This window comes from Rhinichthys klamathensis, unplaced genomic scaffold, assembly GCF_029890125.1.
Source record: "Rhinichthys klamathensis goyatoka isolate OS25496 unplaced genomic scaffold, OSU_Roscu_1.1 h1tg000119l_1, whole genome shotgun sequence".
Taxonomy (NCBI): domain Eukaryota; kingdom Metazoa; phylum Chordata; class Actinopteri; order Cypriniformes; family Leuciscidae; genus Rhinichthys; species Rhinichthys klamathensis.
Genome location: NW_026606656.1, coordinates 1755884 through 1783680, shown reverse-complemented (window position 1 = coordinate 1783680; position 27797 = coordinate 1755884). Strand labels below are relative to the sequence as shown.

Here is a 27797-nt window from a genome sequence, read left to right as displayed (position 1 = left end):
TGTGATGCGGTCGGAAACCAGATTGAAAATTGACAAAGTATCCATTTGAACTTAAGAATTTGTTCAGCTGATTGAAGACAACTTTTTCAATGATCTTGCCAATGAAAGGACGATTTGAGATCGGTCTATAGTTGCTTAATATGGTCTTTGCAGATTGCTCTTTTTCAGGAGGGGCTTGACAACTGCAGTTTTCAGGGAGTTTGGAAAATTCCCAAAGAAAAGTGAGGCATTTACCATAGGAGATCTGCTTCTAAACAGTTTAACACACTTTTGAAAAAAGATGTGGGAAGTGTGTCAAGAGCGCAAGTTGATGTTTTAAGGTGCTGTACGGTTTCTTTCAAAATTTTGCCATCAATTTCTTAGAAATTAGTAACTACTTTCTGAGGTTGTGGTCTGATCTGTCTGACCCCAACGTAACTCAAGGATCTGCTGATCACCTTTCTGATATTATTGATTTTCTTAAGTAAGTTACCAACATACTTCAAAATATCTTCTTTTGTGATTTGTGTGGGTGAGTAAATTAGAAAATTTTCTCCATTGTTTATTACCGTAATATTTATATCCAATAAACTCACAGAGCTTCATCGATTTAAACAGTGACTAAATTTATTTTGGAGGAGAGACATAGAAAATCAACTGCAACACATGCTACTGACATATCATAGTATAGTCTGTGTTAAATCCACCATGTGGAGTTTACAAGTGCATCACGGTAATTTTATGAGCTAAATTAAGCTATTCTGGCTGCTCACAAATTACACACTTGCTGCAATATATAGCCAAAACATGCTATAAACTAGGCTTCCACTTAATAGTTTTTGATGTAGACTTAAAAAAAAAAAAAAAAAAAACATGACAATGAAGGGTAAATATATCATATTTACTGCAATGTGTCTGTTCCAAAATACACGTTAGTCTCACTTGAAATAATAAAATATTATTTTTACTTGCAGTGACTTTGGCTAATGTCAAATAGGGTTGGAAATACATATCTGGTTAAGAGGAATTTAAAAAGAAACAAGAACCCAATTAGAAGAGTCAAGCTCTTCAGCTCACAAAACAATTAGTGGTAGAAACACATAAATATATAACAGTCAAATAGTCAATTCTCTAAAATAAAGAGATGCAATTTTTTATTAACTGTGACTAAAAACAACAGTAAAAACAATTGCCATTTGAGTATCAAACACTGGTACTCAACTCAAAATAAGTTAGGTGATAGGATCGATAGGATGTTTCAAAAACCTAGAATAGGACAGTTATGGTAACTCTAAATGCTAGCTGCATCATGTGACAAACACGATTCAGTTAAGATTGCAGCTTTACTTGTAACTTACTGTAACAAGAAAATGCTTTCCTATTTGTTAAGCTTTTCCTATAGTGAGCAAGACCTGCTAAACTACAGCAAACAGGGAAGAGCATGCAGATTATTGTCTTATGTTCCTTTGGGTGGGCTCCACTTCAAGGCCGTAGGGTCAATAGTCTTGCTGCTTCCACGTTTTGCCTCTTTGGTTTTCCAATCATCAATCAGATCCTAAAGATCATTCAATCATTGAGATGCATTAGAAACCACCAAATAAGATTAAAATAATAAACCTATAATTCATGTAAACAGTCTGGTACTAAAATCACTACATACATTACATTACAATTACCTGTCTTTTTAAGATCAGGTGCTTCCCTTTCCAGTACTTCAGCATCTGGAGTGACTGTAAAGTACTGACAATGTCTACAGGATTGACAGCTGTTTCTTGACTGATTTCTGCTCCCAAGAGTAAATATATGAGAAAGAAAGAAAGAAAACAATTAGAGGAAAAATCACTATTCAGTATTAAATCTTTATGATAACCATAAAAGAAAATACATTACCGTTCAAAAGTCTGGGGTCGCTAAGATTTTTTAAGTTGGCCCCCCAACCAACGCAAAACGTCGTCAAAATATGCTCAATCGTTAGTGCTGTAAAAAGCTTTGTTTGTGCTGCTTCGGTTTTTTAGATATTAAAATAATATTAATTTTTTAATATTTTACACCGTTTTTACATATTTTAAAATGTAAAATATTTACATATTTTAAACAATATTTAAACATATTTTAATATTTACATATTTTAAACAACACCGTTTTTGTGCTGTTTTGTGCTGTAAAAAGTAAATTTTGTGCTGTGTCGGGTTTTAAAATATTAATCACTGAATGTTAGGTCGATAACGTCATTCACCCAAAATATGCTCAATCGTTTGTGCTGATTTGTGCTGTTAAACGTCGCGTTTGTGCTCCTTCGGTTTTTTAGATATTAAAATATTTTTAGGTCATTCTGAGGTCACTCCGTCTGTCTGTTAATCAAATATCTCTCGAACCGTTAGTCCGATGGATTTCAAACTTGACAGGTGTCTTGCTATGGGCACGAGTAAATGCAGTGCCGAGTTTGACGTTGTTTGGATTAGAAATGCAAACGATATCGGTAAATATATCGGTAAAAGAAGCACACATTGGCTTTTGCCGCTCTAGCCGCTGGCCACTCCCCCTCTCACACTGCACACTGAGTGGCCACTCCCCCTCTCACACTGCACACTGAGTGGCCACTCCCCCTCTCACACTGCACACTGAGTGGCCATTCCCCCTCTCACACTGCGTGGCCACTCCCCTCTCACACTGCGTGGCCACTCCCCCTCTCACACTGCACACTGAGTGACCACTCCCCCTCTCACACTGCACACTGCGTGGCCACTCCCCCTCTCAACACTGCACACTGAGTGACCACTCCCCCTCTCACACCAACACACTGAGTGACCACTCCCCCTCTCAGACCAACACACTGAGTGACCACTCCCCCTCTCACACCAACACACTGAGTGACCACTCCCCCTCTCACACCAACACACTGAGTGACCACTCCCCCTCTCACACTGCACACTGAGTGACCACTCCCCCTCTCACACAACACACTGAGTGACCACTCCCCCTCTCACACTGCACACTGAGTGACCACTCCCCCTCTCACACTGCACACTGAGTGACCACTCACCCTCTCACACTGCACACTGAGTGACCACTCACCCTCTCACACTGAGTGACCACTCCCCCTCTCACACTGCACACTGAGTGACCACTCCCCCTCTCACACTGCACACTGAGTGACCACTCACCCTCTCACACTGCACACTGAGTGACCACTCACCCTCTCACACTGCACACTGAGTGACCACTCACCCTCTCACACTGCACACTGAGTGACCACTCACCCTCTCACACTGAGTGACCACTCCCCCTCTCAACACTGCACACTGAGTGACCACTCTCCCTCTCACACTGAGTGACCACTCCCCCTCTCAACACTGCACACTGAGTGACCACTCAACCTCTCACACTGCACACTGAGTGGCCACTACCCCTCTCACACTGCACACTGAGTGGCCACTCCCCCTCTCACACTGCACACTGAGTGGCCACTCCCCCTCTCAACACTGCACACTGAGTGACCACTCCCCCTCTCACACTGCACACTGATTGGCCACTCCCCCTCTCACACTGCACACTGAGTGACCACTCCCCCTCTCACACTGCACACTGAGTGGCCATTCCCCCTCTCACACTGCGTGGCCACTCCCCCTCTCACACTGCGTGGCCACTCCCCCTCTCACACTGCACACTGAGTGACCACTCCCCCTCTCACACTGCGTGGCCACTCCCCCTCTCAACACTGCACACTGAGTGACCACTCCCCCTCTCACACCAACACACTGAGTGACCACTCCCCCTCTCACACTGCACACTGAGTGACCACTCACCCTCTCACACTGCACACTGAGTGACCACTCACCCTCTCACACTGCACACTGAGTGACCACTCTCCCTCTCACACTGAGTGACCACTCCCCCTCTCACACTGCACACTGAGTGACCACTCACCCTCTCACACTGCACACTGAGTGACCACTCCCCCTCTCAACACTGCACACTGAGTGACCACTCCCCCTCTCAACACTGCACACTGAGTGACCACTCCCCCTCTCACACTGCACACTGAGTGGCCACTCCCCCTCTCACACTGCACACTGAGTGACCACTCCCCCTCTCAACACTGCACACTGAGTGACCACTCCCCCTCTCAACACTGCACACTGAGTGACCACTCCCCCTCTCACACTGCACACTGAGTGGCCACTCCCCCTCTCACACTGCACACTGAGTGACCACTCCCCCTCTCACACTGCACACTGAGTGACCACTCACCCTCTCACACTGCACACTGAGTGACCACTCACCCTCTCACACTGCACACTGAGTGACCACTCTCCCTCTCACACTGAGTGACCACTCCCCCTCTCACACTGCACACTGAGTGACCACTCACCCTCTCACACTGCACACTGAGTGGCCACTCCCCCTCTCACACTGCGTGGCCACTCCCCCTCTCACACTGCACACTGAGTGACCACTCCCCCTCTCACACTGCGTGGCCACTCCCCCTCTCAACACTGCACACTGAGTGACCACTCCCCCTCTCACACCAACACACTGAGTGACCACTCCCCCTCTCACACTGCACACTGAGTGACCACTCACCCTCTCACACTGCACACTGAGTGACCACTCTCCCTCTCACACTGAGTGACCACTCCCCCTCTCACACTGCACACTGAGTGACCACTCACCCTCTCACACTGCACACTGAGTGACCACTCCCCCTCTCAACACTGCACACTGAGTGACCACTCCCCCTCTCACACTGCACACTGAGTGGCCACTCCCCCTCTCACACTGCACACTGATTGGCCACTCCCCCTCTCACACTGCACACTGAGTGACCACTCCCCCTCTCACACTGCACACTGAGTGACCATTCCCCCTCTGACACTGCGTGGCCACTCCCCCTCTCACACTGCACACTGCGTGGCCACTCCCCCTCTCACACTGCACACTGAGTGACCACTCCCCCCTCACACTGCGTGGCCACTCCCCCTCTCACACTGCGTGGCCACTCCCCCTCTCAACACTGCACACTGAGTGACCACTCCCCTCTCACACCAACACACTGAGTGACCACTCCCCCTCTCACACTGCACACTGAGTGACCACTCCCCCTCTCACACTGCACACTGAGTGACCACTCACCCTCTCACACTGCACACTGAGTGACCACTCACCCTCTCACACTGCACACTGAGTGACCACTCTCCCTCTCACACTGAGTGACCACTCCCCCTCTCACACAGTGACCACTCCCCCTCTCACACTGCACACTGAGTGACCACTCACCCTCTCACACTGCACACTGAGTGACCACTCCCCCTCTCAACACTGCACACTGAGTGACCACTCCCCCTCTCACACTGCACACTGAGTGGCCACTCCCCCTCTCACACTGCACACTGAGTGGCCACTCCCCCTCTCAACACTGCACACTGATTGGCCACTCCCCCTCTCACACTGCACACTGAGTGACCACTCCCCCTCTCACACTGCACACTGAGTGGCCATTCCCCCTCTCACACTGCGTGGCCACTCCCCCTCTCACACTGCACACTGCGTGGCCACTCCCCCTCTCACACTGCACACTGAGTGACCACTCCCCCTCTCACACTGCACACTGCGTGGCCACTCCCCCTCTCACACTGCGTGGCCACTCCCCCTCTCAACACTGCACACTGAGTGACCACTCCCCCTCTCACACCAACAAACTGAGTGACCACTCCCCCTCTCACACTGCACACTGAGTGACCACTCCCCCTCTCACACTGCACACTGAGTGACCACTCACCCTCTCACACAGCACACTGAGTGACCACTCACCCTCACACTGCACACTGAGTGACCACTCTCCCTCTCACACTGAGTGACCACTCCCCCTCTCACACTGCACACTGAGTGACCACTCACCCTCTCACACTGCACACTGAGTGACCACTCACCCTCTCACACTGCACACTAAGTGACCACTCACCCTCTCACACTGCACACTAAGTGACCACTCCCCCTCTCCCTCTCACACTGAGTGACCACTCCCCCTCTCAACACTGCACACTGAGTGACCACTCCCCCTCTCACACTGCACACTGAGTGGCCACTCCCCCTCTCACACTGCACACTGATTGGCCACTCCCCCTCTCACACTGCGTGACCACTCCCCCTCTCACACTGCACACTGAGTGGCCATTCCCCCTCTCACACTGCGTGGCCACTCCCCCTCTCACACTGCACACTGAGTGACCACTCCTCCTCTCACACTGCACACTGCGTGGCCACTCCCCCTCACACTGCGTGGCCACTCCCCCTCTCAACACTGCACACTGAGTGACCACTCCCCCTCTCACACCAACACACTGAGTGACCACTCCCCCTCTCACACTGCACACTGAGTGACCACTCCCCCTCTCACACCAACACACTGAGTGACCACTCCCCCTCTCACACTGCACACTGAGTGGCCACTCCCCCTCTCAACACTGCACACTGAGTGACCACTCCCCCTCTCACACTGCACACTGATTGGCCACTCCCCCTCTCACACTGCACACTGAGTGACCACTCCCCCTCTCACACTGCACACTGAGTGGCCATTCCCCCTCTCACACTGCGTGGCCACTCCCCCTCTCACACTGATTGGCCACTCCCCCTCTCACACTGCACACTGAGTGACCACTCCCCCTCTCACACTGCACACTGCGTGGCCACTCCCCCTCTCACACTGCGTGGCCACTCCCCCTCTCAACACTGCACACTGAGTGACCACTCCCCCTCTCACACCAACACACTGAGTGACCACTCCCCCTCTCACACTGCACACTGAGTGACCACTCACCCTCTCACACTGCACACTGAGTGACCACTCTCCCTCTCACACTGAGTGACCACTCCCCCTCTCACACTGCACACTGAGTGACCACTCACCCTCTCACACTGCACACTGAGTGACCACTCCCCCTCTCAACACTGCACACTGAGTGACCACTCCCCCTCTCACACTGCACACTGAGTGGCCACTCCCCCTCTCACACTGCACACTGATTGGCCACTCCCCCTCTCACACTGCACACTGAGTGACCACTCACCCTCTCACACTGCACACTGAGTGACCACTCACCCTCTCACACTGCACACTGAGTGACCACTCTCCCTCTCACACTGAGTGACCACTCCCCCTCTCACACTGCACACTGAGTGACCACTCACCCTCTCACACTGCACACTGAGTGGCCACTCCCCCTCTCACACTGCGTGGCCACTCCCCCTCTCACACTGCACACTGAGTGACCACTCCCCCTCTCACACTGCGTGGCCACTCCCCCTCTCAACACTGCACACTGAGTGACCACTCCCCCTCTCACACCAACACACTGAGTGACCACTCCCCCTCTCACACTGCACACTGAGTGACCACTCACCCTCTCACACTGCACACTGAGTGACCACTCTCCCTCTCACACTGAGTGACCACTCCCCCTCTCACACTGCACACTGAGTGACCACTCACCCTCTCACACTGCACACTGAGTGACCACTCCCCCTCTCAACACTGCACACTGAGTGACCACTCCCCCTCTCACACTGCACACTGAGTGGCCACTCCCCCTCTCACACTGCACACTGATTGGCCACTCCCCCTCTCACACTGCACACTGAGTGACCACTCCCCCTCTCACACTGCACACTGAGTGACCATTCCCCCTCTGACACTGCGTGGCCACTCCCCCTCTCACACTGCACACTGCGTGGCCACTCCCCCTCTCACACTGCACACTGAGTGACCACTCCCCCCTCACACTGCGTGGCCACTCCCCCTCTCACACTGCGTGGCCACTCCCCCTCTCAACACTGCACACTGAGTGACCACTCCCCTCTCACACCAACACACTGAGTGACCACTCCCCCTCTCACACTGCACACTGAGTGACCACTCCCCCTCTCACACTGCACACTGAGTGACCACTCACCCTCTCACACTGCACACTGAGTGACCACTCACCCTCTCACACTGCACACTGAGTGACCACTCTCCCTCTCACACTGAGTGACCACTCCCCCTCTCACACTGCACACTGAGTGACCACTCCCCCTCTCACACTGCACACTGAGTGACCACTCACCCTCTCACACTGCACACTGAGTGGCCACTCCCCCTCTCACACTGCGTGGCCACTCCCCCTCTCACACTGCACACTGAGTGACCACTCCCCCTCTCACACTGCGTGGCCACTCCCCCTCTCAACACTGCACACTGAGTGACCACTCCCCCTCTCACACCAACACACTGAGTGACCACTCCCCCTCTCACACTGCACACTGAGTGACCACTCACCCTCTCACACTGCACACTGAGTGACCACTCTCCCTCTCACACTGAGTGACCACTCCCCCTCTCACACTGCACACTGAGTGACCACTCACCCTCTCACACTGCACACTGAGTGACCACTCCCCCTCTCAACACTGCACACTGAGTGACCACTCCCCCTCTCACACTGCACACTGAGTGGCCACTCCCCCTCTCACACTGCACACTGATTGGCCACTCCCCCTCTCACACTGCACACTGAGTGACCACTCCCCCTCTCACACTGCACACTGAGTGACCATTCCCCCTCTGACACTGCGTGGCCACTCCCCCTCTCACACTGCACACTGCGTGGCCACTCCCCCTCTCACACTGCACACTGAGTGACCACTCCCCCCTCACACTGCGTGGCCACTCCCCCTCTCACACTGCGTGGCCACTCCCCCTCTCAACACTGCACACTGAGTGACCACTCCCCTCTCACACCAACACACTGAGTGACCACTCCCCCTCTCACACTGCACACTGAGTGACCACTCCCCCTCTCACACTGCACACTGAGTGACCACTCACCCTCTCACACTGCACACTGAGTGACCACTCACCCTCTCACACTGCACACTGAGTGACCACTCTCCCTCTCACACTGAGTGACCACTCCCCCTCTCACACAGTGACCACTCCCCCTCTCACACTGCACACTGAGTGACCACTCACCCTCTCACACTGCACACTGAGTGACCACTCCCCCTCTCAACACTGCACACTGAGTGACCACTCCCCCTCTCACACTGCACACTGAGTGGCCACTCCCCCTCTCACACTGCACACTGAGTGGCCACTCCCCCTCTCAACACTGCACACTGATTGGCCACTCCCCCTCTCACACTGCACACTGAGTGACCACTCCCCCTCTCACACTGCACACTGAGTGGCCATTCCCCCTCTCACACTGCGTGGCCACTCCCCCTCTCACACTGCACACTGCGTGGCCACTCCCCCTCTCACACTGCACACTGAGTGACCACTCCCCCTCTCACACTGCACACTGCGTGGCCACTCCCCCTCTCACACTGCGTGGCCACTCCCCCTCTCAACACTGCACACTGAGTGACCACTCCCCCTCTCACACCAACAAACTGAGTGACCACTCCCCCTCTCACACTGCACACTGAGTGACCACTCCCCCTCTCACACTGCACACTGAGTGACCACTCACCCTCTCACACAGCACACTGAGTGACCACTCACCCTCACACTGCACACTGAGTGACCACTCTCCCTCTCACACTGAGTGACCACTCCCCCTCTCACACTGCACACTGAGTGACCACTCACCCTCTCACACTGCACACTGAGTGACCACTCACCCTCTCACACTGCACACTAAGTGACCACTCACCCTCTCACACTGCACACTAAGTGACCACTCCCCCTCTCCCTCTCACACTGAGTGACCACTCCCCCTCTCAACACTGCACACTGAGTGACCACTCCCCCTCTCACACTGCACACTGAGTGGCCACTCCCCCTCTCACACTGCACACTGATTGGCCACTCCCCCTCTCACACTGCGTGACCACTCCCCCTCTCACACTGCACACTGAGTGGCCATTCCCCCTCTCACACTGCGTGGCCACTCCCCCTCTCACACTGCACACTGAGTGACCACTCCTCCTCTCACACTGCACACTGCGTGGCCACTCCCCCTCACACTGCGTGGCCACTCCCCCTCTCAACACTGCACACTGAGTGACCACTCCCCCTCTCACACCAACACACTGAGTGACCACTCCCCCTCTCACACTGCACACTGAGTGACCACTCACCCTCTCACACCAACACACTGAGTGACCACTCCCCCTCTCACACTGCACACTGAGTGGCCACTCCCCCTCTCAACACTGCACACTGAGTGACCACTCCCCCTCTCACACTGCACACTGATTGGCCACTCCCCCTCTCACACTGCACACTGAGTGACCACTCCCCCTCTCACACTGCACACTGAGTGGCCATTCCCCCTCTCACACTGCGTGGCCACTCCCCCTCTCACACTGATTGGCCACTCCCCCTCTCACACTGCACACTGAGTGACCACTCCCCCTCTCACACTGCACACTGCGTGGCCACTCCCCCTCTCACACTGCGTGGCCACTCCCCCTCTCAACACTGCACACTGAGTGACCACTCCCCCTCTCACACCAACACACTGAGTGACCACTCCCCCTCTCACACTGCACACTGAGTGACCACTCCCCCTCTCAACACTGCACACTGAGTGACCACTCTCCCTCTCACACTGAGTGAACACTCCCCCTCTCAACACTGCACACTGAGTGACCACTCACCCTCTCACACTGCACACTGAGTGGCCAATCCCCCTCTCACACTGCAAGCTGAGTGGCCACTCCCCCTCTCACACTGCACACTGAGTGGCCACTCCCCCTCTCACACTGCGTGACCACTCCCCCTCTCACACTGCACACTGAGTGGCCACTCCCCCTCTCACACTGCACACTGAGTGGCCACTCCCCAAAATAAACATTCTGACATTACAGGTTTGTGGTTTAAAAATATCTGAATATTATATTTTATTCACGGCCATCATTTGTAGTAGCCTATTCACAAACTGTTTTCTCAAGCGTAGCGTTTTCTCTTAGTTCACTTTGTGCTCCCCTGAATCGTCGAGCTTATTCATTTGTGGATGTTAACTGAATCTGTAAGTCAGCTACACTGTTTAATTCTGAACATTATATTTTATTCTGGTGTGCTTAACGTTATCGTTTTCTCAGAGTTTAGGCTCCTGTGTAATAGTAGCCTAGGCTATTCAGCAACTCAAACATACCAAACCAACAATTACTAAAAACACACTGTTGTGGAAATTTTAATAGTCATTGATCCCTAACAGATATCATAAGAGAGAGAACCTATTCAATGTGTAAAATATAGATGATTCAAAGAATGTCACATGTGTGTCTCTCACTTGTAGTGAGAGAAGATTCTGTTTATGTACCTGGGGAGGCAGAAGAGGGAGACACTCCAGAGAACAGACGAACAAGGACCTCTGACCTAGATGTCAGAAGGCCATTTTGGTGCAGGGGGGCTTATGGGCCAACTAGTGACGTCTATGGAAAACTACTGGGAGGAAGGCTCTGGGGGGAAGAAGGCCTTGAAACTAAGATAAAAGCTAGTTCAGTCTGTCTGGGGGTGTGTCACTCTTCTGCACAGGGTAACAACTGTGTATTAGACTGCTCCTATTCTTGCAAGAATAAATACTTCTATTTTATATAATTTGACTCTGAGTGTCTCTTACGCAGTGATGTTTGCTTGAGATAAAGTTTGCCACAACAGTTTTGGTGTCAGAAGTGATATTCCTTGGACGTGCCTCCTGGACCTGAGATCGGACGGTGTTTGGCCACCTGGACTAAGTAAGTTCCAGCTCTACCTCGTAAACTTGAGAGAGAGGGGCCGACCGATATCAGGGCCGGGAGAATCGACCACTGGAACCTAAAGAACCCGCAGGTGGCAACAGAAGCATCTCTGGTAAGAGACAGTTCAATTTATTTTCTTTTGGGTAAGTTAATTAAATTCAGTTTAATTGGGGAAAGAGTGAAACTGAACCATATTGGCTGAGGGCTGTTTCTGTGGTACGTAATCTGAGATTAATTGAGATCTATATATAGATCAAGAGGTTTCAAACAGATACGAGAGAAAATATCTGAGATTAATTGAGGTCTGTGACAGAACAAGAAATTTCAAGCAGATAAATAATCTGGGATTAAGTGAGAACTGTAACAGATCAAGAGATTTCAAACAGATAGGTACCCTGAAAATTAGTTGTTCCACCACGGAGCAAATTGTTTTTAGGTGCTGAGGCTAATTAGGGGGAACCAGAAAAAGATTTTTTGGTAAACCATAATTAGGAGGGCACTAATAGTGCAACCCGACCGATTTGGGTTAAAAGAAAAATCGGGTCTGGGAGGGACGCCTTTCAGACCAAGGGAACGCGCGTTGAAGAGAAATCCACAGAGAACAGAAAACAGCCAGTATGGGGATGTCTCAAAAGCAAGCTTGCGAAATTTGATACACCGGTTTTCTGTAGAACTAGGAAAGTATGGGGGGAAATGTATGTTTTAGATATTGAAAAAACTGAGAAAATACCATGATTTTCCCAGGGAGGGAACACTGAGCACAAATAGACTAAGAGTGTGCGAGAATCAGTGGAACAGGGCAGCGGGACAAAAGGTTGTTGTGGCTGCGTTCAACATGTGTGTAAAAAATGTGAACAGATAATGGATTATTGGCTTGAAGATAAAAATGTCGAACTGCCAGGAGAAATAATGTTTTTTACTTCTTCATCCAGTAAATGGATGCATGACATTAGATGTCTATAGAACTTAAATTTATATGACAAGGATTGAAGTAGCAAGAAGCAATAAGGCTGTCTGTGTGAAATAGAGGTAACTGTAAGTGAGACTTGGTGGAAGAGGGAAGTAAAAAAAAAAAAAAAAGGTTGGTGTGTGAGATGTGTGTGTGGGGATTGTTCAAACAATCATGTACTGGTTAGATAATGAAGGAACTGGCATGTTTGAGAAAAGAAAGGAGAGGATAATGAAGGAACTGGCATGTAGGGAAAAGAAAGGAGAAATATAGTAGAAAACTATATGTGATGAAAATAGAAATGGTCTGATAGAATTTATGGAAGTCAAATTAACTGTTTATATGATATGAAAAGTTTTAGAATAAAATAAGGCATTGTATGATTGACAGGGATTAACATGATATGAAGAATGTTTTAAGCAGAATGGGGAACAATTCTAGATTTTGATAAAATAATGATTGAAATGATGATATATCTGCTTTATTTTATTAATGTTAAGAAAATAAGATTAAAGAAGCAAGTAGCTATAATGGTTGTCTGTGTAATTTACGGACTGAGTAATATAATCTGTTTTGGAGAAACAGTAGAGATAAGACTGAGACAATAATGTGATGGAAGGAAAAAAGGCTTCAAACCAGTTGTAATGAAAATAATGATGTACAAATTGTTACACTTTATGAAGAGTAACGGAACAGTCCGGGAAAATAAATAAGTAAATAAATAGTGAGACAGAAGAGAGCAAATGCTGTAAACAGCTCTGCTCTGAAGATCTCACTTTGAAGAGATTTGCAGAGATGTTTTGTAAAAGATAAGCTGGTAAGGTAAAGACAGAAAACAAATTAGAATATTTTGAGCATTTTCTGTGCTGCTCATGAAATTATGTTCTGCCAATAATAATGATGAAGATTATGATTTGGCAATTGTGATTAAATCCGCCATTGGTGGACTGTAAAAAGAATACAGAGAACTGCTTATCAGTGGCTCTGTTTACATTCCTGAATGGGACACACACTGCTTCAAGGGGCGTGTTAAGTTGAAGCCCTTTGGAAGCTCACAGTGATCAAACTGCAAGGTGTCTGATGCTGTAGTTGAGGCTGACACACCAACCAACCAGATGACAAGAGATTGTCTTGACTGTGGTCAACAGGACCATTTAACACGTGACACATTTCTGATAATAGTGTGGGTTTGAAAGTAGATCAGTGTTTAAATGACGACAGTGACAATTTTTGGTCTGAGAAATAAGAGATAAAAAACAAGGTCAAAAGATTGATCTTAAAGTGAATCCTTTTGAAGAAAAGATCTATAATACTAATTTTTATAAGTGAATTGTGGAATACAGGTTGATGCAAAATGAATGACTGCAACAAATGTGAGTTGCAAAATATAGTAAAGGTAACTAGAAGGAGAATTGTGTTTTAATTAAGCATTTTTAAAAGGGTTCAGGTAATATAGAGAGACAGATCTCAAAGATGATTTATAATAACTGCAAAAGAGGCAGTAGCCTTGTAAAAGTTAGTGTGAATCCTGATTGGAGACTGATAAACTCCTAGAAGAGAAAACTTTGAGGTCAGATATTAAGTTATGGTAATTGAGAACTTGACAACTAAAATTGAGATTGAGAAATGTGAAACGTTATTGAGAACTAGAATAATTACCTTTATGTAAGAACAAATAAGCAGAAGCAGTGTTATAGGATTAACAGTCGCGAAATGTAAAATGTATAGAGAGGCATTTGATTAAACAAAAAAGGCCTGCTAGTGTTGACCATGAAAAGAACAGAGCTGATGTTTTGCTTTCAAAAGATAAGTTTGTTATTGGCTGTATTGAACAGTTCGCTTATCTAAAATCTGATGTGTGCTGTGCCTGAAACTGCCAGTGCAACAGACTCAATCTGAGTGGAAAATTTGTAATGTCTAAATTCCCTGAGGTGGGCAAAAGACAAATATAAATAATATGTTTATTTGAAACCGTATGTAATTTCTGGCAAAGATGCCTTAAGCTGGGATAGAGTTAAAAGATGATAGATAAATGTTTGATGTTAGAAGTATATGAGAGAGCAGTGTACCATCCAATAGAGTCTCAGAGTCTCTCTCATTCAATGAGTCAGCTAAAAGCTGTTATCTGTGATAATGTGTAAAGCACAGTGTGTCAGTTGAAGAATCATAGACACAGAGATGGTAAAAGAAACCATTTAGAGAGCAATTTGTTTTAGAAGTAAAACTGAATGACTTTTTAAAGAAGTATTTAAAACAATAATACAGATAGAGATGACATTTTGATTAGCTTATTTTAGGACAGTAACTTCTCTGTCTCATTTAGTCTCCACCATTCAGGACCGATGGCTCCGGCTACAGATGAAGTACACTGAATGTACGGTTGTGATCTAAATTCACTGAGTATAATCCAAGTAGCTAGGTTGCTGCTTTTAAGATAGTTAATGGATTTAAGTGATTAAATACTGTTGTTATTGAACTGTCTCCCCATGTGAACACTATTAGGCAATCCGGATGGCCCTGGTGACTCTTGAACGTGCCTTTCCTAAGCTCTAGAAAACAGCTGAGTTCTGTTGAAGCAAACAGCCTGTGATGGGAAAGAGCGGTCACCAGTGTGTACAGTGGCTACTCAATGACGGGTTTGATCTTCCTGGCCAGGGGACAGCCTAACGCAGGGGGTCACGAACATTGGGCACCTCCGGGATGGAGGTGTTATATGTGAGAAAGGTATGAGAGTTGAGCGCTGATTACTGGAGGCCACCGGGGTCAGCAGAGCATTGAGAGGTGAGATGCGCTGTGAGGAACAGTCACGGCGGTCTGACCCAGGAAATGCGAGTTCCTCTATTTACCACTCGCCAGAAGAAACCGCATTAGTTGTATGGCTTGTTTTTTATTGTGACAAGCGTCTGCAAATATGCCAGGGGAAAACACCCTGATGGAGATTATAGATAAAGGGCGAACAGGAGTGGGCTTTCAAGAGCCAGCTGAGGCCATGAAGTGATTCCCATTAGTTGTTGTGGAGACAGTAATACATTTTTTTTATGTACTGGTTGCCTTATGGGCAAGGAAAATCATAGTGTTGATTTTGAACTAATATGTTATAACATAGTTTTAACTCTTGAAGGTCGTTAGACATGGTGGTGGCTAAAGATGAAGACAGCTTTTGTAGATTTGAGAAAAGTCTGGATAACAAAGGTGAATGGTCAAAGGTTATTGTAATGAATACAAATTTTGTCTAAGTTACAGCCTTAGGAGGCTGGGGGGGGGAAATATTATTTGTTTATAGTGAGAGAGACTGCCTGAGTTGGAGGAAGGGATGGTAACTGTGTCTGTCTTTCTGTTATCGGCCTGCTAGAGCAAGCTGAAGCAAAATAATGATAATGAAACAAAACAACCCAGCTGACTTGTCTAAAAATCAAATGAATAATGAACAGATGTAAAATTAGGTAGAAGCTACAGGGAAAAATGAAAAGGTTAAAATCTTATTTAAAATTTAAATCTTTAAGCAATAATATAAAGAAAAATGAATATTGAAAATGAACAGTTAACATATGTGTGTCTAGTATGAGTGTGTGTGGTGACAGCACTTTATGTCTTGTATGTATTAGTTTGGGGCACTAATATTCCGCCTGAATGGTGTGTATATTGCGTCATTAACCTCTGGAATGAGTTTATCATTACAGATGGGTTAAGGCAAATGACAAATTTTAAAGAAGCTGATAATTCTGATGAAAAGACAATACAGAACATGGGACAAGCTTTAAGTTGATTGGCCATCAAGCTCTGTCTGGTAGTAATAATTTTGTCATACATAATGTAGATTTGAAGATCAGTTTAAGTAAATTGGAATTGTGTAGTTGTAGATCACCATCTGGCATGGGCTGAGATAAATGAAAATGTTGTAGATTTGAGGGAAACAACAAAGTGACATATTGGCTAAGTCAACATGAAATTATCAAGAGAGCCTCCCACATTTATGATTATTGTGAACAAAGGGGGAGAAATGATTGACTGACAATGACCAAGTCTGTACAGCATGACCTGACCTGAAACAATTGATGACTTTGGAAATGTTTGTAGATGACTGACTTGAGAGACCAAACAACAGGCCTGAAAAGCAAGATTCGGTGTGAGACTGAGGGCCGTTGCCTTTCAAATACTTCGATAAGAAGATGAGATTGTGGCTTTAAGTGAAGAATGTAATATTTTTGTAATATTTTTGTTTCAGAGGCAGAGAAAGATGTCTGGAGGGAATTTGTCTGAAGGAATGTTTGGATTAGTCGTAGTATAAACTGTTTAAAGTAGTAGTTTAAACTAGTAGTTTAAACTGTTGATGGCAAACTTTATCAAAAACACTATGTTAAATGTTATGTTAAATTGATGCTCGAGTTGTGTCGTGCATCAAAAGGGGGATGGTATAACAATTGCCAAATATGGTTTATTAAGGGGTTCACATTTGCTGAATAAATGTTGGGAGAACACTAGGGGTAATTGGATAAAAGCCCTGAAAGAAGCCATTTTTCTGCCTAACAAAATTTATGTCTGTGAGTGTGCTGCACACACCAATAACAAAGATTGTTTCAACAGGAAACGCCAGGGCATCGAAGGACACGGGAGAACAGTAGACAAAAGAAACTACGTACTTTACTATCTGACAATAACCTCGAAATTTGTTTCTCTTTACAGAGAGCATGCAGGATTGGGAGACAGGGCAAAATGTGCCAATAAAATAATGGCTATGGATGAATTTGGCTAACTGTCCTGGCCTGGGTTATTATTGTGGCAGAAAGGTGCCACACCTGCGCAGCGCATAAATTAAAATTTTCCTTGTACAGAATGTCAGGATGGATTGGATCAAACAGAACTAATTCTGTTCCAAATGTATGAATATTGACTTGTTAACGTAAGCAAAGTGGATATGTGTTTTTCAGGGTAAAAGGACCCCGAGTGCTATTAAGTGAGCAAGAAATTATCCGGTGATAATGTTTCAGATTGTTGAATCCACAGGTCACACCAAAGGGGACGAGCGGCAAGACAAGCGGTCACTAACAAAATACTTAAGGTCTCCATTCACAGGTGACGGGAAGCAGGAAATGGTTCATTCCAGTGGGGGTGCGGTGGTGATCTCAGGAGATCAGTGTGTCACCTGGGTCCAAGCCTCTCACCTTAGACAACACCAACAGGCCACAATCATCCCATAGTCCATGGGGCGAACGAGATGATCAACACGCCTGGAGGAGGATGTGAACCAACTAATGGTTTAAGAATGTGGTTTTGTGATTATTTTGAGGATTTTATTTGATTAAATCAAAATAGGGCTTAGTATTGATATACAGTAGATCAAAAGATTTGATTGGTTACTTATTCATTAGGAAATATTTAAGGAAAATGTTTTTGGGAAGAGAAGATCTATTAATTAATGTAAATTATAGGGATAATTGTTGAAGCTTATTAAGTAGAACCACAGCATGTTTGAATTAAAAGTTAAAGGTAAAAGAAACGGAACGTTTAACAGAAGAATCTGTTTTTGTGATGATTTTGTTTGATTGAATCAAACTAGGTATTGATTTGATTGTAAATGTAGAAAATATATTGATTGTGTCCGTAATGGAAATATTAGAGTTAATATTGAACAACTGCATTGGTTAGAAGAATGGATAAAATTATAAGACTTCTCTGGTTAGATTTTGTTAAATATGGCATTAAATAGAGCTTACTAAATTGAATTAGAAGTGAACAAAATATGGTTAGGAAAACCGAGGTGAAATATGGAGATGGGCGTAGAATAATGGAAAAGGCTTAATGATAGGAGTTAGGATTGTTATTCTAATAATTTTGTTATTCATGGGTGAATATGATTACAGTGACAGGTGAAACATGCTGTCTGTTCAATTGGTGAAAATGACAGTCTATCCCAAGGATGAACAAAATTATGTGACGATACAGGTAGCGGGAGCTACAGTGAGATATGTGTTAAATGTATGTTCTGTTTGTTTTTCTTCTATTTGTTTATTTTCTGAGAAAGATTAAGGGCAAAAGATTTAAAGAAGGTTACAAGCAGCGGTCATCCGTGTTACGAGATGGCGTACAAAGATAGGGTTTGAAACTGAGTGATTTTTATTATACTTTTATCTGTTTGTTTCCTTACTATGTTATAACTACCTTTTTCCTTACTGGCGTGACTGAGGGTCTGTTTACAGGAGCGCAGGAACAGAGATTTCTCGCTTAGCCCGGCGTCGTAAAAATGTTTACTTGCTAGCTAAAATATTACGGGGCCTTTCCCCCACAAAAACAGCCTTATGCTTCTTCATTCTAAACTTTTCTTCACAGGTTCAAGGAGAGTGATCATTTATGCAAAAATCAGAGATGAAGAGTATAAGTGTGATGATATGACTTAAAATTTGTCTTATTGTTTATTGTTATGATTATGGGTAATCAGAATGATAAAAAGCGGGAATTTGTTGTGGAAATTTTAATAGTCATTGATCCCTAACAGATATCATAAGAGAGAGAACCTATTCAATGTGTAAAATATAGATGATTCAAAGAATGTCACATGTGTGTCTCTCACTTGTAGTGAGAGAAGATTCTGTTTATGTACCTGGGGAGGCAGAAGAGGGAGACACTCCAGAGAACAGACGAACAAGGACCTCTGACCTAGATGTCAGAAGGCCATTTTGGTGCAGGGGGGCTTATGGGCCAACTAGTGACGTCTATGGAAAACTACTGGGAGGAAGGCTCTGGGGGGAAGAAGGCCTTGAAACTAAGATAAAAGCTAGTTCAGTCTGTCTGGGGGTGTGTCACTCTTCTGCACAGGGTAACAACTGTGTATTAGACTGCTCCTATTCTTGCAAGAATAAATACTTCTATTTTATATAATTTGACTCTGAGTGTCTCTTACGCAGTGATGTTTGCTTGAGATGAATTTTTGCCACAACAACACAAAAACAGATTTTGCACGGGCATTCCACTAGTTATTATCAATGTTGGAAACAGTTGTGCTGCTTCATATTTTTGTGGAAACCAGAAATGCTTTTTTCCCAATCATTATTGTAACATTATTAATGTCTTTACTGTCACTTTTGAACAATTTAATGCATGCTTATAATGTCTTTCTTTCTGACCCCCAATTTTTGAACAGTAGTGCATGTAACACTAAGTACCTTTAATGGAGATTTCTTTGCCCTGGAAGTTGTGCAGGTAGCGCAGGAGCACTTCTTTCCAGTAGCTCCTGTAACTGATGAGGCCGAGATCAGAGAGAGGCCGCTCAGGAGAGCCAACCTTCTCCTCTACTTTGGACAGCAGGTAACCTGTGCAGATACCAGCCATTCACACACTAACATGTTAATCTCTTCCATTAATTACAGCATACAAAAGTGCACGTGACCACACAGTAAAGGAGCTATTTTTAACACATTCTTTGCCTTTTAAAAAATAACTTATCATAAATTATGTAATCTGTGATTGCAATTGTAAATTTAAAACCACCTATTTGCAAGACCGATCTTTTGTTTCAGCTTAAACACAGGAATGACCAAATGTAGATATAAAAGGTCTAGATCTACTGCACTCACTGAAATCAATCAGCATCTTGCCATAACCCTGCCTCATATACTGTGGCATGGTCAGGATGCAGGAGACATTGTAGTTCAGGAATGAATTCTTTTCCTAAATCCAAATACGTATTTTAATTACCACAAAACCATCACTTGCAAGGTAACTGAAGTTTGTGGTGCACTGGATTCACTAACAGAGTACCTTGGAGAAGTATCCTACAAGATGGCAGCCGGTATTGTCAGCTTCAGTCATCACATAGAAGAGGAACGGCTCCACATCGTAGTACAGTGTTTTGTGGTCCAGGAAGAGTTTGGCAAGCAGACACAGGTTTTGGCAATAAATCTGCAAATAAAAAAATGCCAGTGTCAGTGAGGCAGAATCACAAATTAATATGTGGACTGACTGATATTTGATAATCAAGAGTCCTGGTGGAAGGTCTACCTTGTTCTTCTTGCCATCCACTTCAAAAACAGATATAGGCCCTTTTCTGTAAATCTCATCACCTGGTGGATGTTTCCACACACATTTGGCCTGATCGCAAGTGAAATAAGAGAGAGGTCTATGTGTGAATGCAAAAACACACACTTATCAACATAATGATTTAGGGCTGGGGAAAATTTATGAATCATAATTGAAGTCGTTGTCTCCTCAAGTTCAAATTTAAACTGTTATTAACTGAACATGTGAAAAAGTTACCATGTGACGTCGCAAAATAGTCTGACTCTTCATGTATTTTAGGCAGAACTCGCACATGTAGAGACGGCCAAGGCGTGCGTACTCTTCGGGGTACGGCGAGTGGTACCAAGTGTCCAACTCGTAGCGGCCGAACACAATGGCCTTTATCATGTTGCCGCCCTCTGTGACCTGTCCCTCGAGCCGGAGTTTTTCCTGCAAGGACCAATGAAGGGTGGGAGAAACACAGGTCTGACTAGAGGGAATGACCACACTGAGTTAGAAGGAAAAAACCCTGAGGTCTACCACAGAAGATTCACATGTGAGTGAGGAGGTTGAGATATACACTACCGTTCAAAAGCTTGGGATCAGTAAGATTTTTTTTTAAAGAAAGAAATTAATGCTTTTATTCAGTAAGGATGCATTAAATCAATCAGAGGTGACAGTAAATTTACAATATTTCTATTTCAACTAAATGGTTTCCACAAAAATATTAAGCAGCAAAACTGTTTCCAACATTGATAATAATAATAATAATAAAGGTTTCTTGAGCAGCAAATCATCATATTAGAATGATTTCTGAAGGATCATGTGACGCTGAAGACTGGAGTAATGATGCTGAACATTCAGCTTTGACATCACAGGAATAAATTACATTTCAAAATACATTCAAATAAAAAACAGTTCTTTTAAATTGCAATAATATATGACTGTTTTTTTATGGCTGTTTAAAAAAATCAGATAAATGCAGCCTTGATGAGCATAAAATATTTCTTCAATAACATTTAAAAAAAAATTACCAACCCTCAAACTTTTCAACGGAAGTGTACATTTTCAGAGAATGTTCTAATTAATAAACAGATGGCAATGTAGAAATTAAAGTTAAGATAGAAATCAGCTGGAGAAAATAAGAAGGTGCATGTAATGTCCACTCAAGTTAATATTATTATTTTCTCTTAAAGGAACAGCTCAACCAAAAATAACAATTCTGTCATTACTTACACACCTTCTTGTTGCTCCTTATGATTTTTTCCCCAGTCAAGCTCTAAAAGATAACGAGATACAGGTTTGAAATGTCATGGTGATTAGTAAATGACAGAATTTCTGTCCCTTTAAGGAAAGGTGGTCTTGGCAGAACAGATCAAGTATTGTGCTCTAAAACTTTGAGTGACACTCCATGCTACAGATGAGAGAATGGCAGCAGTGTGGAGGCTACAGTGGAAGAGAGTCCAGCGTGGGCCCATTGCATATCCTAGAAATCAGTGGTGCGAAGGCTCATCCCACCTGCGATCTTTACAGATTCATGAAAATGAGAGGGGAAAGGAGAAAACAAGAGGGCGAAAATGTGATGGGTCTTCTCTCTTACAAGATCATCCGAAGCACGTGCCTGGGCTTTTCTAAACAGCTCCAGGTCATAGTCACTTGTGATGTTCTCCAGCAGAGGCTCACGACTGCTGCCATGGGACGGTCTGTGCTCCTGGAGAGAGTCAAACAAGAGCTAAGAGATTGATACATGCATCTGCTGAGGGATCTTCATATATGGAGCATGTGACACCCACCATGTACTTGTCTTTTTGTGGAACAGAGTTTCTCTTCCTCCTCATCTCTGTCACCTTCTCCTTATATCGCAGCTGTCTCTCTGCTTGGGCCTGGAGGGAAGCGGTAACTCAGAGAATGTGAGTGCTAGAAACTATTTAATTGACACGGAAAGTTCATTGCACATAGAACCTGAAAGAAGCTCTTAAAGAATGTCATACAACGGGGATCATTACTAGGGCACATACCAGTTCACGAGTGAGGACGTTAAATACTTGATGTGCTGTTTTACCTGTTGCCGGGCGGAATGGCGGTTCTCATCCTGCCGCTGTGACAGCGTCCTCTCCTCCACATGTTTGTCTCGGGAGCTTGCCTTCACCTGAGTAAAATGTTTGATTTTTAGGCAAACCTTGCTGAATATAATCTGGCTAAAGGTTTCGTCGGTAACAACCCTTACCTTACACTCGTCTGCTGAGAGGTTATGGTACAGTGGACATCCAGATATTGAAAAGTGCCTTTCATGTTTCCCTGTCAAATGTCCTGAAAGAGAAATGAAGGTGGAATTTAAATATTTCAGTGTTTAAATACTGCATTAAAAAAGTCTGTAAACATAACAAAACCTAAAAAATAAAACCACTATTAATACATAAATGAATAACTGAAATACACTACCGTTCAAAAGTTTGGAGTCAGTAAGATGTTTTTTTTTTTTTTAAAGAAAGTAATACTTTTATTCAGAAAGGACACATTAAATTGGTCAAAATGGACAGTAAAGACATTTATGATTTTTTAAAAACTTTCTATTCATCAAAGAATCCTGAAAAAAATTTATTATGGTTTCCACAAAAATATCAAGCAGCTCAACCGTTTTCAACACTGATAATAATAATATTTTTTTTCTGAGCAGCAAATCATGATATTAGAATGATTTCTGAAGGATCATGCGACACTGAATACTGGAGTAATGATACTGGATAATCAGCTTTGTCATCACAGGAATAAATCGCATTTTAAAATATATTAAAATAGAAAACAAGTTATTTCAAATTGTAATAATATTTCACAATACTCCTGTTTTTACTGTATTTTGGATCAAATAAATGAAGCCTTGTTGAGCATTACAGATTTATTTAAAAAAACATATTTGGACCCAAACTTTTGAATGGTATTGTAAATATTCTTATAAATTAAAATAGAGGACCTGAAATTCAATTACCAAGTGAATTACAACCAGGTGTGGGGCACTTCATGTTAAAGTTGTAGCTCTCATGAAAGCGCCGTCTTTTGGGCCGGTGAGCAAGGCCGGATTCTTTCAGTGATAGTTCCTTTGCCAGGCTCTCATCATGAGACACATTTGGGCTGGACATGTCAATGTCAGACTCAGAGGAAGGAGCATTGCCTGTGGGCGTCCTGGGTGGGGACTCATCATGGTCTGCGCTTTGCTTAATGTCTGGATGACCAACACAACAGAAAACCGGACCGTATAAAGTCTTAGAATGTGAAAAGGTATATTCTAATCATTACATAAAAACTAAATATAAATGAAAACTGTATTAAATGTGTAACCAACTACAGAGGAAAGGGAGAATGAAACAATACCATAACAAGAGGTAAAAGTGAAAGTATAGCTAACTACATACAGTACAAACCACATCTCTTGATATTTAACATATTTATCAGTAATCTACAGTATAAAAATGATTCAATATGTGATGATCAATCTTGTTAAAAAAACTGGATTTAATAATTATAAAATGTTGATTGTCGTTGTCCTATAATTTCATGACAATATTAGCAAAAAGACAAGTTTTTTATTTTCTCCAGACAAATTTAATACATTTTTCAACTTTTAAAATTAAGTCAAATTTAACTAATTTCAAAAGGCAGGATGCCTTTGAAATGCAACATAGGGTAGTTTTATTATTGCTCGAGACAAAATATTTTTGAAAACCAATTAAACTGAGTTAACTATTTTAGGGTGTTTGTTTGTATATGTATTTATTTGTTAACAAAATTAAACAAATGGAGAGTGGTGCATATGAATTCAAATGATAGCAAATGACAATGGAAAAAGTAGGCAAAAGCCACAGAATAACATGAAATGAGATATGCATTACTTGAAATAATAATTTTTGTGCAGCTTAACAAAGAATTATGAAAATGATACAAACTGCCGTTCAAAAGTCTGGGGTCGCTGAGTTTTTTAATGTTTTTGAAAGAAGTCTCTTATGCTCACCAAGGATTCATTTATTTGATTAAAAATAAAGTAAAAACAGAAATATTGTTACAATTTAGAATAACTGTTTTCTATTTAAGTATATTTTAAAATGTATTTTATTCCTGTGATGGTAAAGCTGAATTTTCAGCATCATTACTCCAGTCTTCAGTGTCACATGATCCTTCAGAAATCATAATATACTGATTTGGAAACATTTATTAGTATTATCATTGTTGATATGAACAATTATCAAATTATATCAAAACATTTGCACTACTTAATATTTTTGTGGAAACCGTGATACATTTTTTTTCACGATTCTTTGATGAACAAAGTATTTATTTATAATAGCATTTATTTGAAATATAAATCTATTGTAACATTATAAATGTCACTTTTGATTAATTTAATATATCCTTGCCAATACAAGTATTAATTTCTTTCAAAAATTGAATCTAACTGACCCCCAACTTTTGAATCTTAAGAGAAAACCTGTGAGAAAACTCATGTTGTGTGAAGTTAACATGTTTTATGAACTCTGACTTGTCATTAATACAATTTTAAAAAAAGAGCAAATGAAGAGAAGCACATGTGAGCAGAGCTAAGCATGGAGATACTCAAATGAGGGAAGGCATGAGTGAAGAACCATGCGGTTTTCTCCTCCTACCCCTCTCTGAGATTTCCCCATGCTGCTCCGTGTCTGAGCCAGAAGAGCGACTCTGCCGCAAGGGGTATTTCTTGGGCGAGACTGTCACCCCCTGCTGTTGACTACGAGTCACACGGCGGGTGGAATAGTTCACCACCTTCTCTGAAACCGGGGCAGAAGGGTTCCCCACAGGACTGGAATCTAGAAACAAAGCTCTCAGGTTTGTTCGTTCATTCCTTCTTTTTTTTTGTTCTCCACCAATCACGCTTTCTACCAATCAAACCATCACCTATTGGTGCAAGATTACAATTATATTTTTATGTTGGGGCAAGTAAAATCACATAATAATTTCATAATTCCTACAGCCCAATGAAAAAGTAAATCATACTTTTACAGAAGAGCTCTTAGTAAGTCATATAGCAATGGCTGCTCTCTCGTGTCCTACCTTGCGAGTTGCGGCTGAGTCTCAGAGAGGATCGAGTGAGTCGGGTGTTTCTAACCGTGTGGGTGTCACTCTCTGAGCTGTCTGTGTGCTCAGCGGAGAAATCTGAATCCTCTGTACCTTCAGAGCTACTGCCCGCATTTTTCTAAGAGTCAGAAACATCAAAAACCTTTTGGTCACTGAATACAAAATGTATCTTTTTATTGTTATACACACACTGATTCATATGAAATAAAATGACCTTTAAAAGGATGGCAAGTTTTTCATAAAATTGAATACTTAATTCAGTTAATTAAGGTAACTTAACTGTAACTAAAAAAACAAATAGTTCCACTTGACTTGTGACAATGACCCTGGTGAGTTTCTCCTTATGTTTCTCAATTTAATCTCACAGACACAGGGGTTTAACTTTCAACCAGGGGTCCCAGTAGGTGCTCCACAGGGTCAATTCATTTTTACCTAATTTTAACTCATTTATATAATGTAGTAATATATGTTCATATTCTTAATAAAACTTAAGAATATTAAATGTATTATATTATCTTCAATAACAGAAAACTATATTAATAAAATGTTACTGAGCTTTTTTTTTTTACACTGGGGTCCCTGGCTTGAAGGAATCAAAATATTTGAACTAGATTAATATAAAGATGGGTGTACACAATAAACCAAAATCTAATAAAAAATGCCATGGGCTCTGATGCTTCAAGTCAGGTCAAGTCACCTTTATTTATAAAGCACTTTATTAATTTGGTGAGGAACATAGCGTTTGGCCATATGCCACAGCAGCAGACGCATAATTGATTGTTCATTTAAATGACGATCGATCATGGGCATTTGTGAAAATTGACATCCCTTCAGTTCTATAATTGAAGTTTCCAGGTCTAGTAATCTTACTGTTACCTTTCTCAGAGCAAAGGGGATTATAAGTGCTGCTGCTAATGTTTCAAGTTTTTCATTCAAGTAGTTCACCAGATAGATTATTATATGTAGACAACCCATATAGATTTTTATTTAACATTTATTTTATGTTGCTTAATGTTTGCAACAGGTGAGCCAGTGCACAATTATTTATGTATTTTAATTGTCTGTGCATAATTTATTTTGTTAAACTACATAAATGCTATTCTGTACCGTATCCCAACTGTTACAATAAAACATAATTTGAGCAATATAACATGCATTTTTATTCAGTATATAAGCAATATTTTGCTTTTTATGTTAAAGACACTATTGATACCGTGAGAAATGTACATTCTCAGGAAAATAGCCGCTTTTAATCGATCGATTAATGGTCGATCAATTAATGATTAATGAATTAATCGATAATTTGCATCCCTAATCCTGATAGTAAGATATTAGGTAATTACAATGACTGTGAGAAAAATGACCACATTCTTTCTAGCCATTTTCCTTGTATCACAAAAATACAAATCTGTCTGAACTGATGTGTGTGATAGGCTATGTGACTGCTTAAAATATTTTTAATGCTTAATGCTAGATTTTATGCTTAAAATATATAAACATTTATTTTGTATTTTTATAAAGTGTTTGTGCTTATTAAAGGCTGGAAATATCTTATTATGTAATTACACATAAATGTTCAAATTAACTGGTACATTTCGAGCCTAAATTTGATAGTTTTGACAACCATCTAGAACACATTCCCCGCACAAACAAATTAACTTGAAAAAACATGACAGTCATTTGCTAAGGATGACTGCGACGGCGCCCATGCAAACTGCTGGTTCTCGTGATGACACATGAACGAACACACACACACACACACACAGGTGAGTGATGCGAGCGCTTTATGAGCATGTACGCAGCGCAGCTGGCCTTCTTCATACCTTCCGCCGCGGCATAGCGCTTCTCCGCGACTCTCCCTCACTGCAGCCGATACACACGGGCTAATTTGCTTGGTTTCTTCATGCAGTTAGATCGAATAAACTTGTCGAGGGCGGCATATGTGATGCATTCCAGTGGAAGTGAGGGAAACATTAATCAGCAGTAAGGAAACTGTTTCATCACAGACAGTCACGGGTCACGACTGCGCGCGTCTGTTGTTTACATT

At 43.4% G+C, this 27797-nt stretch overlaps 1 protein-coding gene across 9 annotated transcripts; it reads right to left on the bottom strand.

Moving 5' to 3' along the window:
- Positions 1-1238: 1238 nt before the first annotated feature.
- On the bottom strand, positions 1239-27797 carry kat7a (K(lysine) acetyltransferase 7a). Of its 9 annotated transcripts, none has more exons than XM_056255206.1 (16): positions 27574-27797; positions 25727-25868; positions 25303-25482; positions 23634-23867; positions 22875-22957; positions 22710-22796; positions 22441-22530; positions 22248-22358; positions 21888-21926; positions 20906-21097; positions 20651-20740; positions 20411-20551; positions 20227-20320; positions 19816-19962; positions 1656-1762; positions 1239-1534 (listed from the first exon to the last, which is right to left on the bottom strand). In XM_056255206.1, the coding sequence occupies exons 1-16, from the start codon at positions 27586-27588 to the stop codon at positions 1436-1438; spliced, it is 1851 nt and encodes a 616-aa protein (XP_056111181.1). In that variant the 5' UTR covers positions 27589-27797; the 3' UTR covers positions 1239-1435. The 9 variants fall into 9 exon arrangements, with proteins under 9 accessions (XP_056111181.1, XP_056111182.1, XP_056111184.1 ...); XM_056255207.1 differs by having other exon boundaries at positions 22269-22358; XM_056255209.1 differs by lacking the exon at positions 21888-21926 and having other exon boundaries at positions 22269-22358.

Bases quoted from the DNA above. Each gene is read 5' to 3' on its own strand.
- kat7a (XM_056255206.1), bottom strand. The intron at 22,359-22,440 runs GTGGGTGTCACA...GACTCTCTCCAG, and splicing joins CACAAAAAGACAAGTACATG to GAGCACAGACCGTCCCATGG. The intron at 1,535-1,655 runs GTAATTGTAATG...AATGATCTTTAG, and splicing joins ACCTGATCTTAAAAAGACAG to GATCTGATTGATGATTGGAA.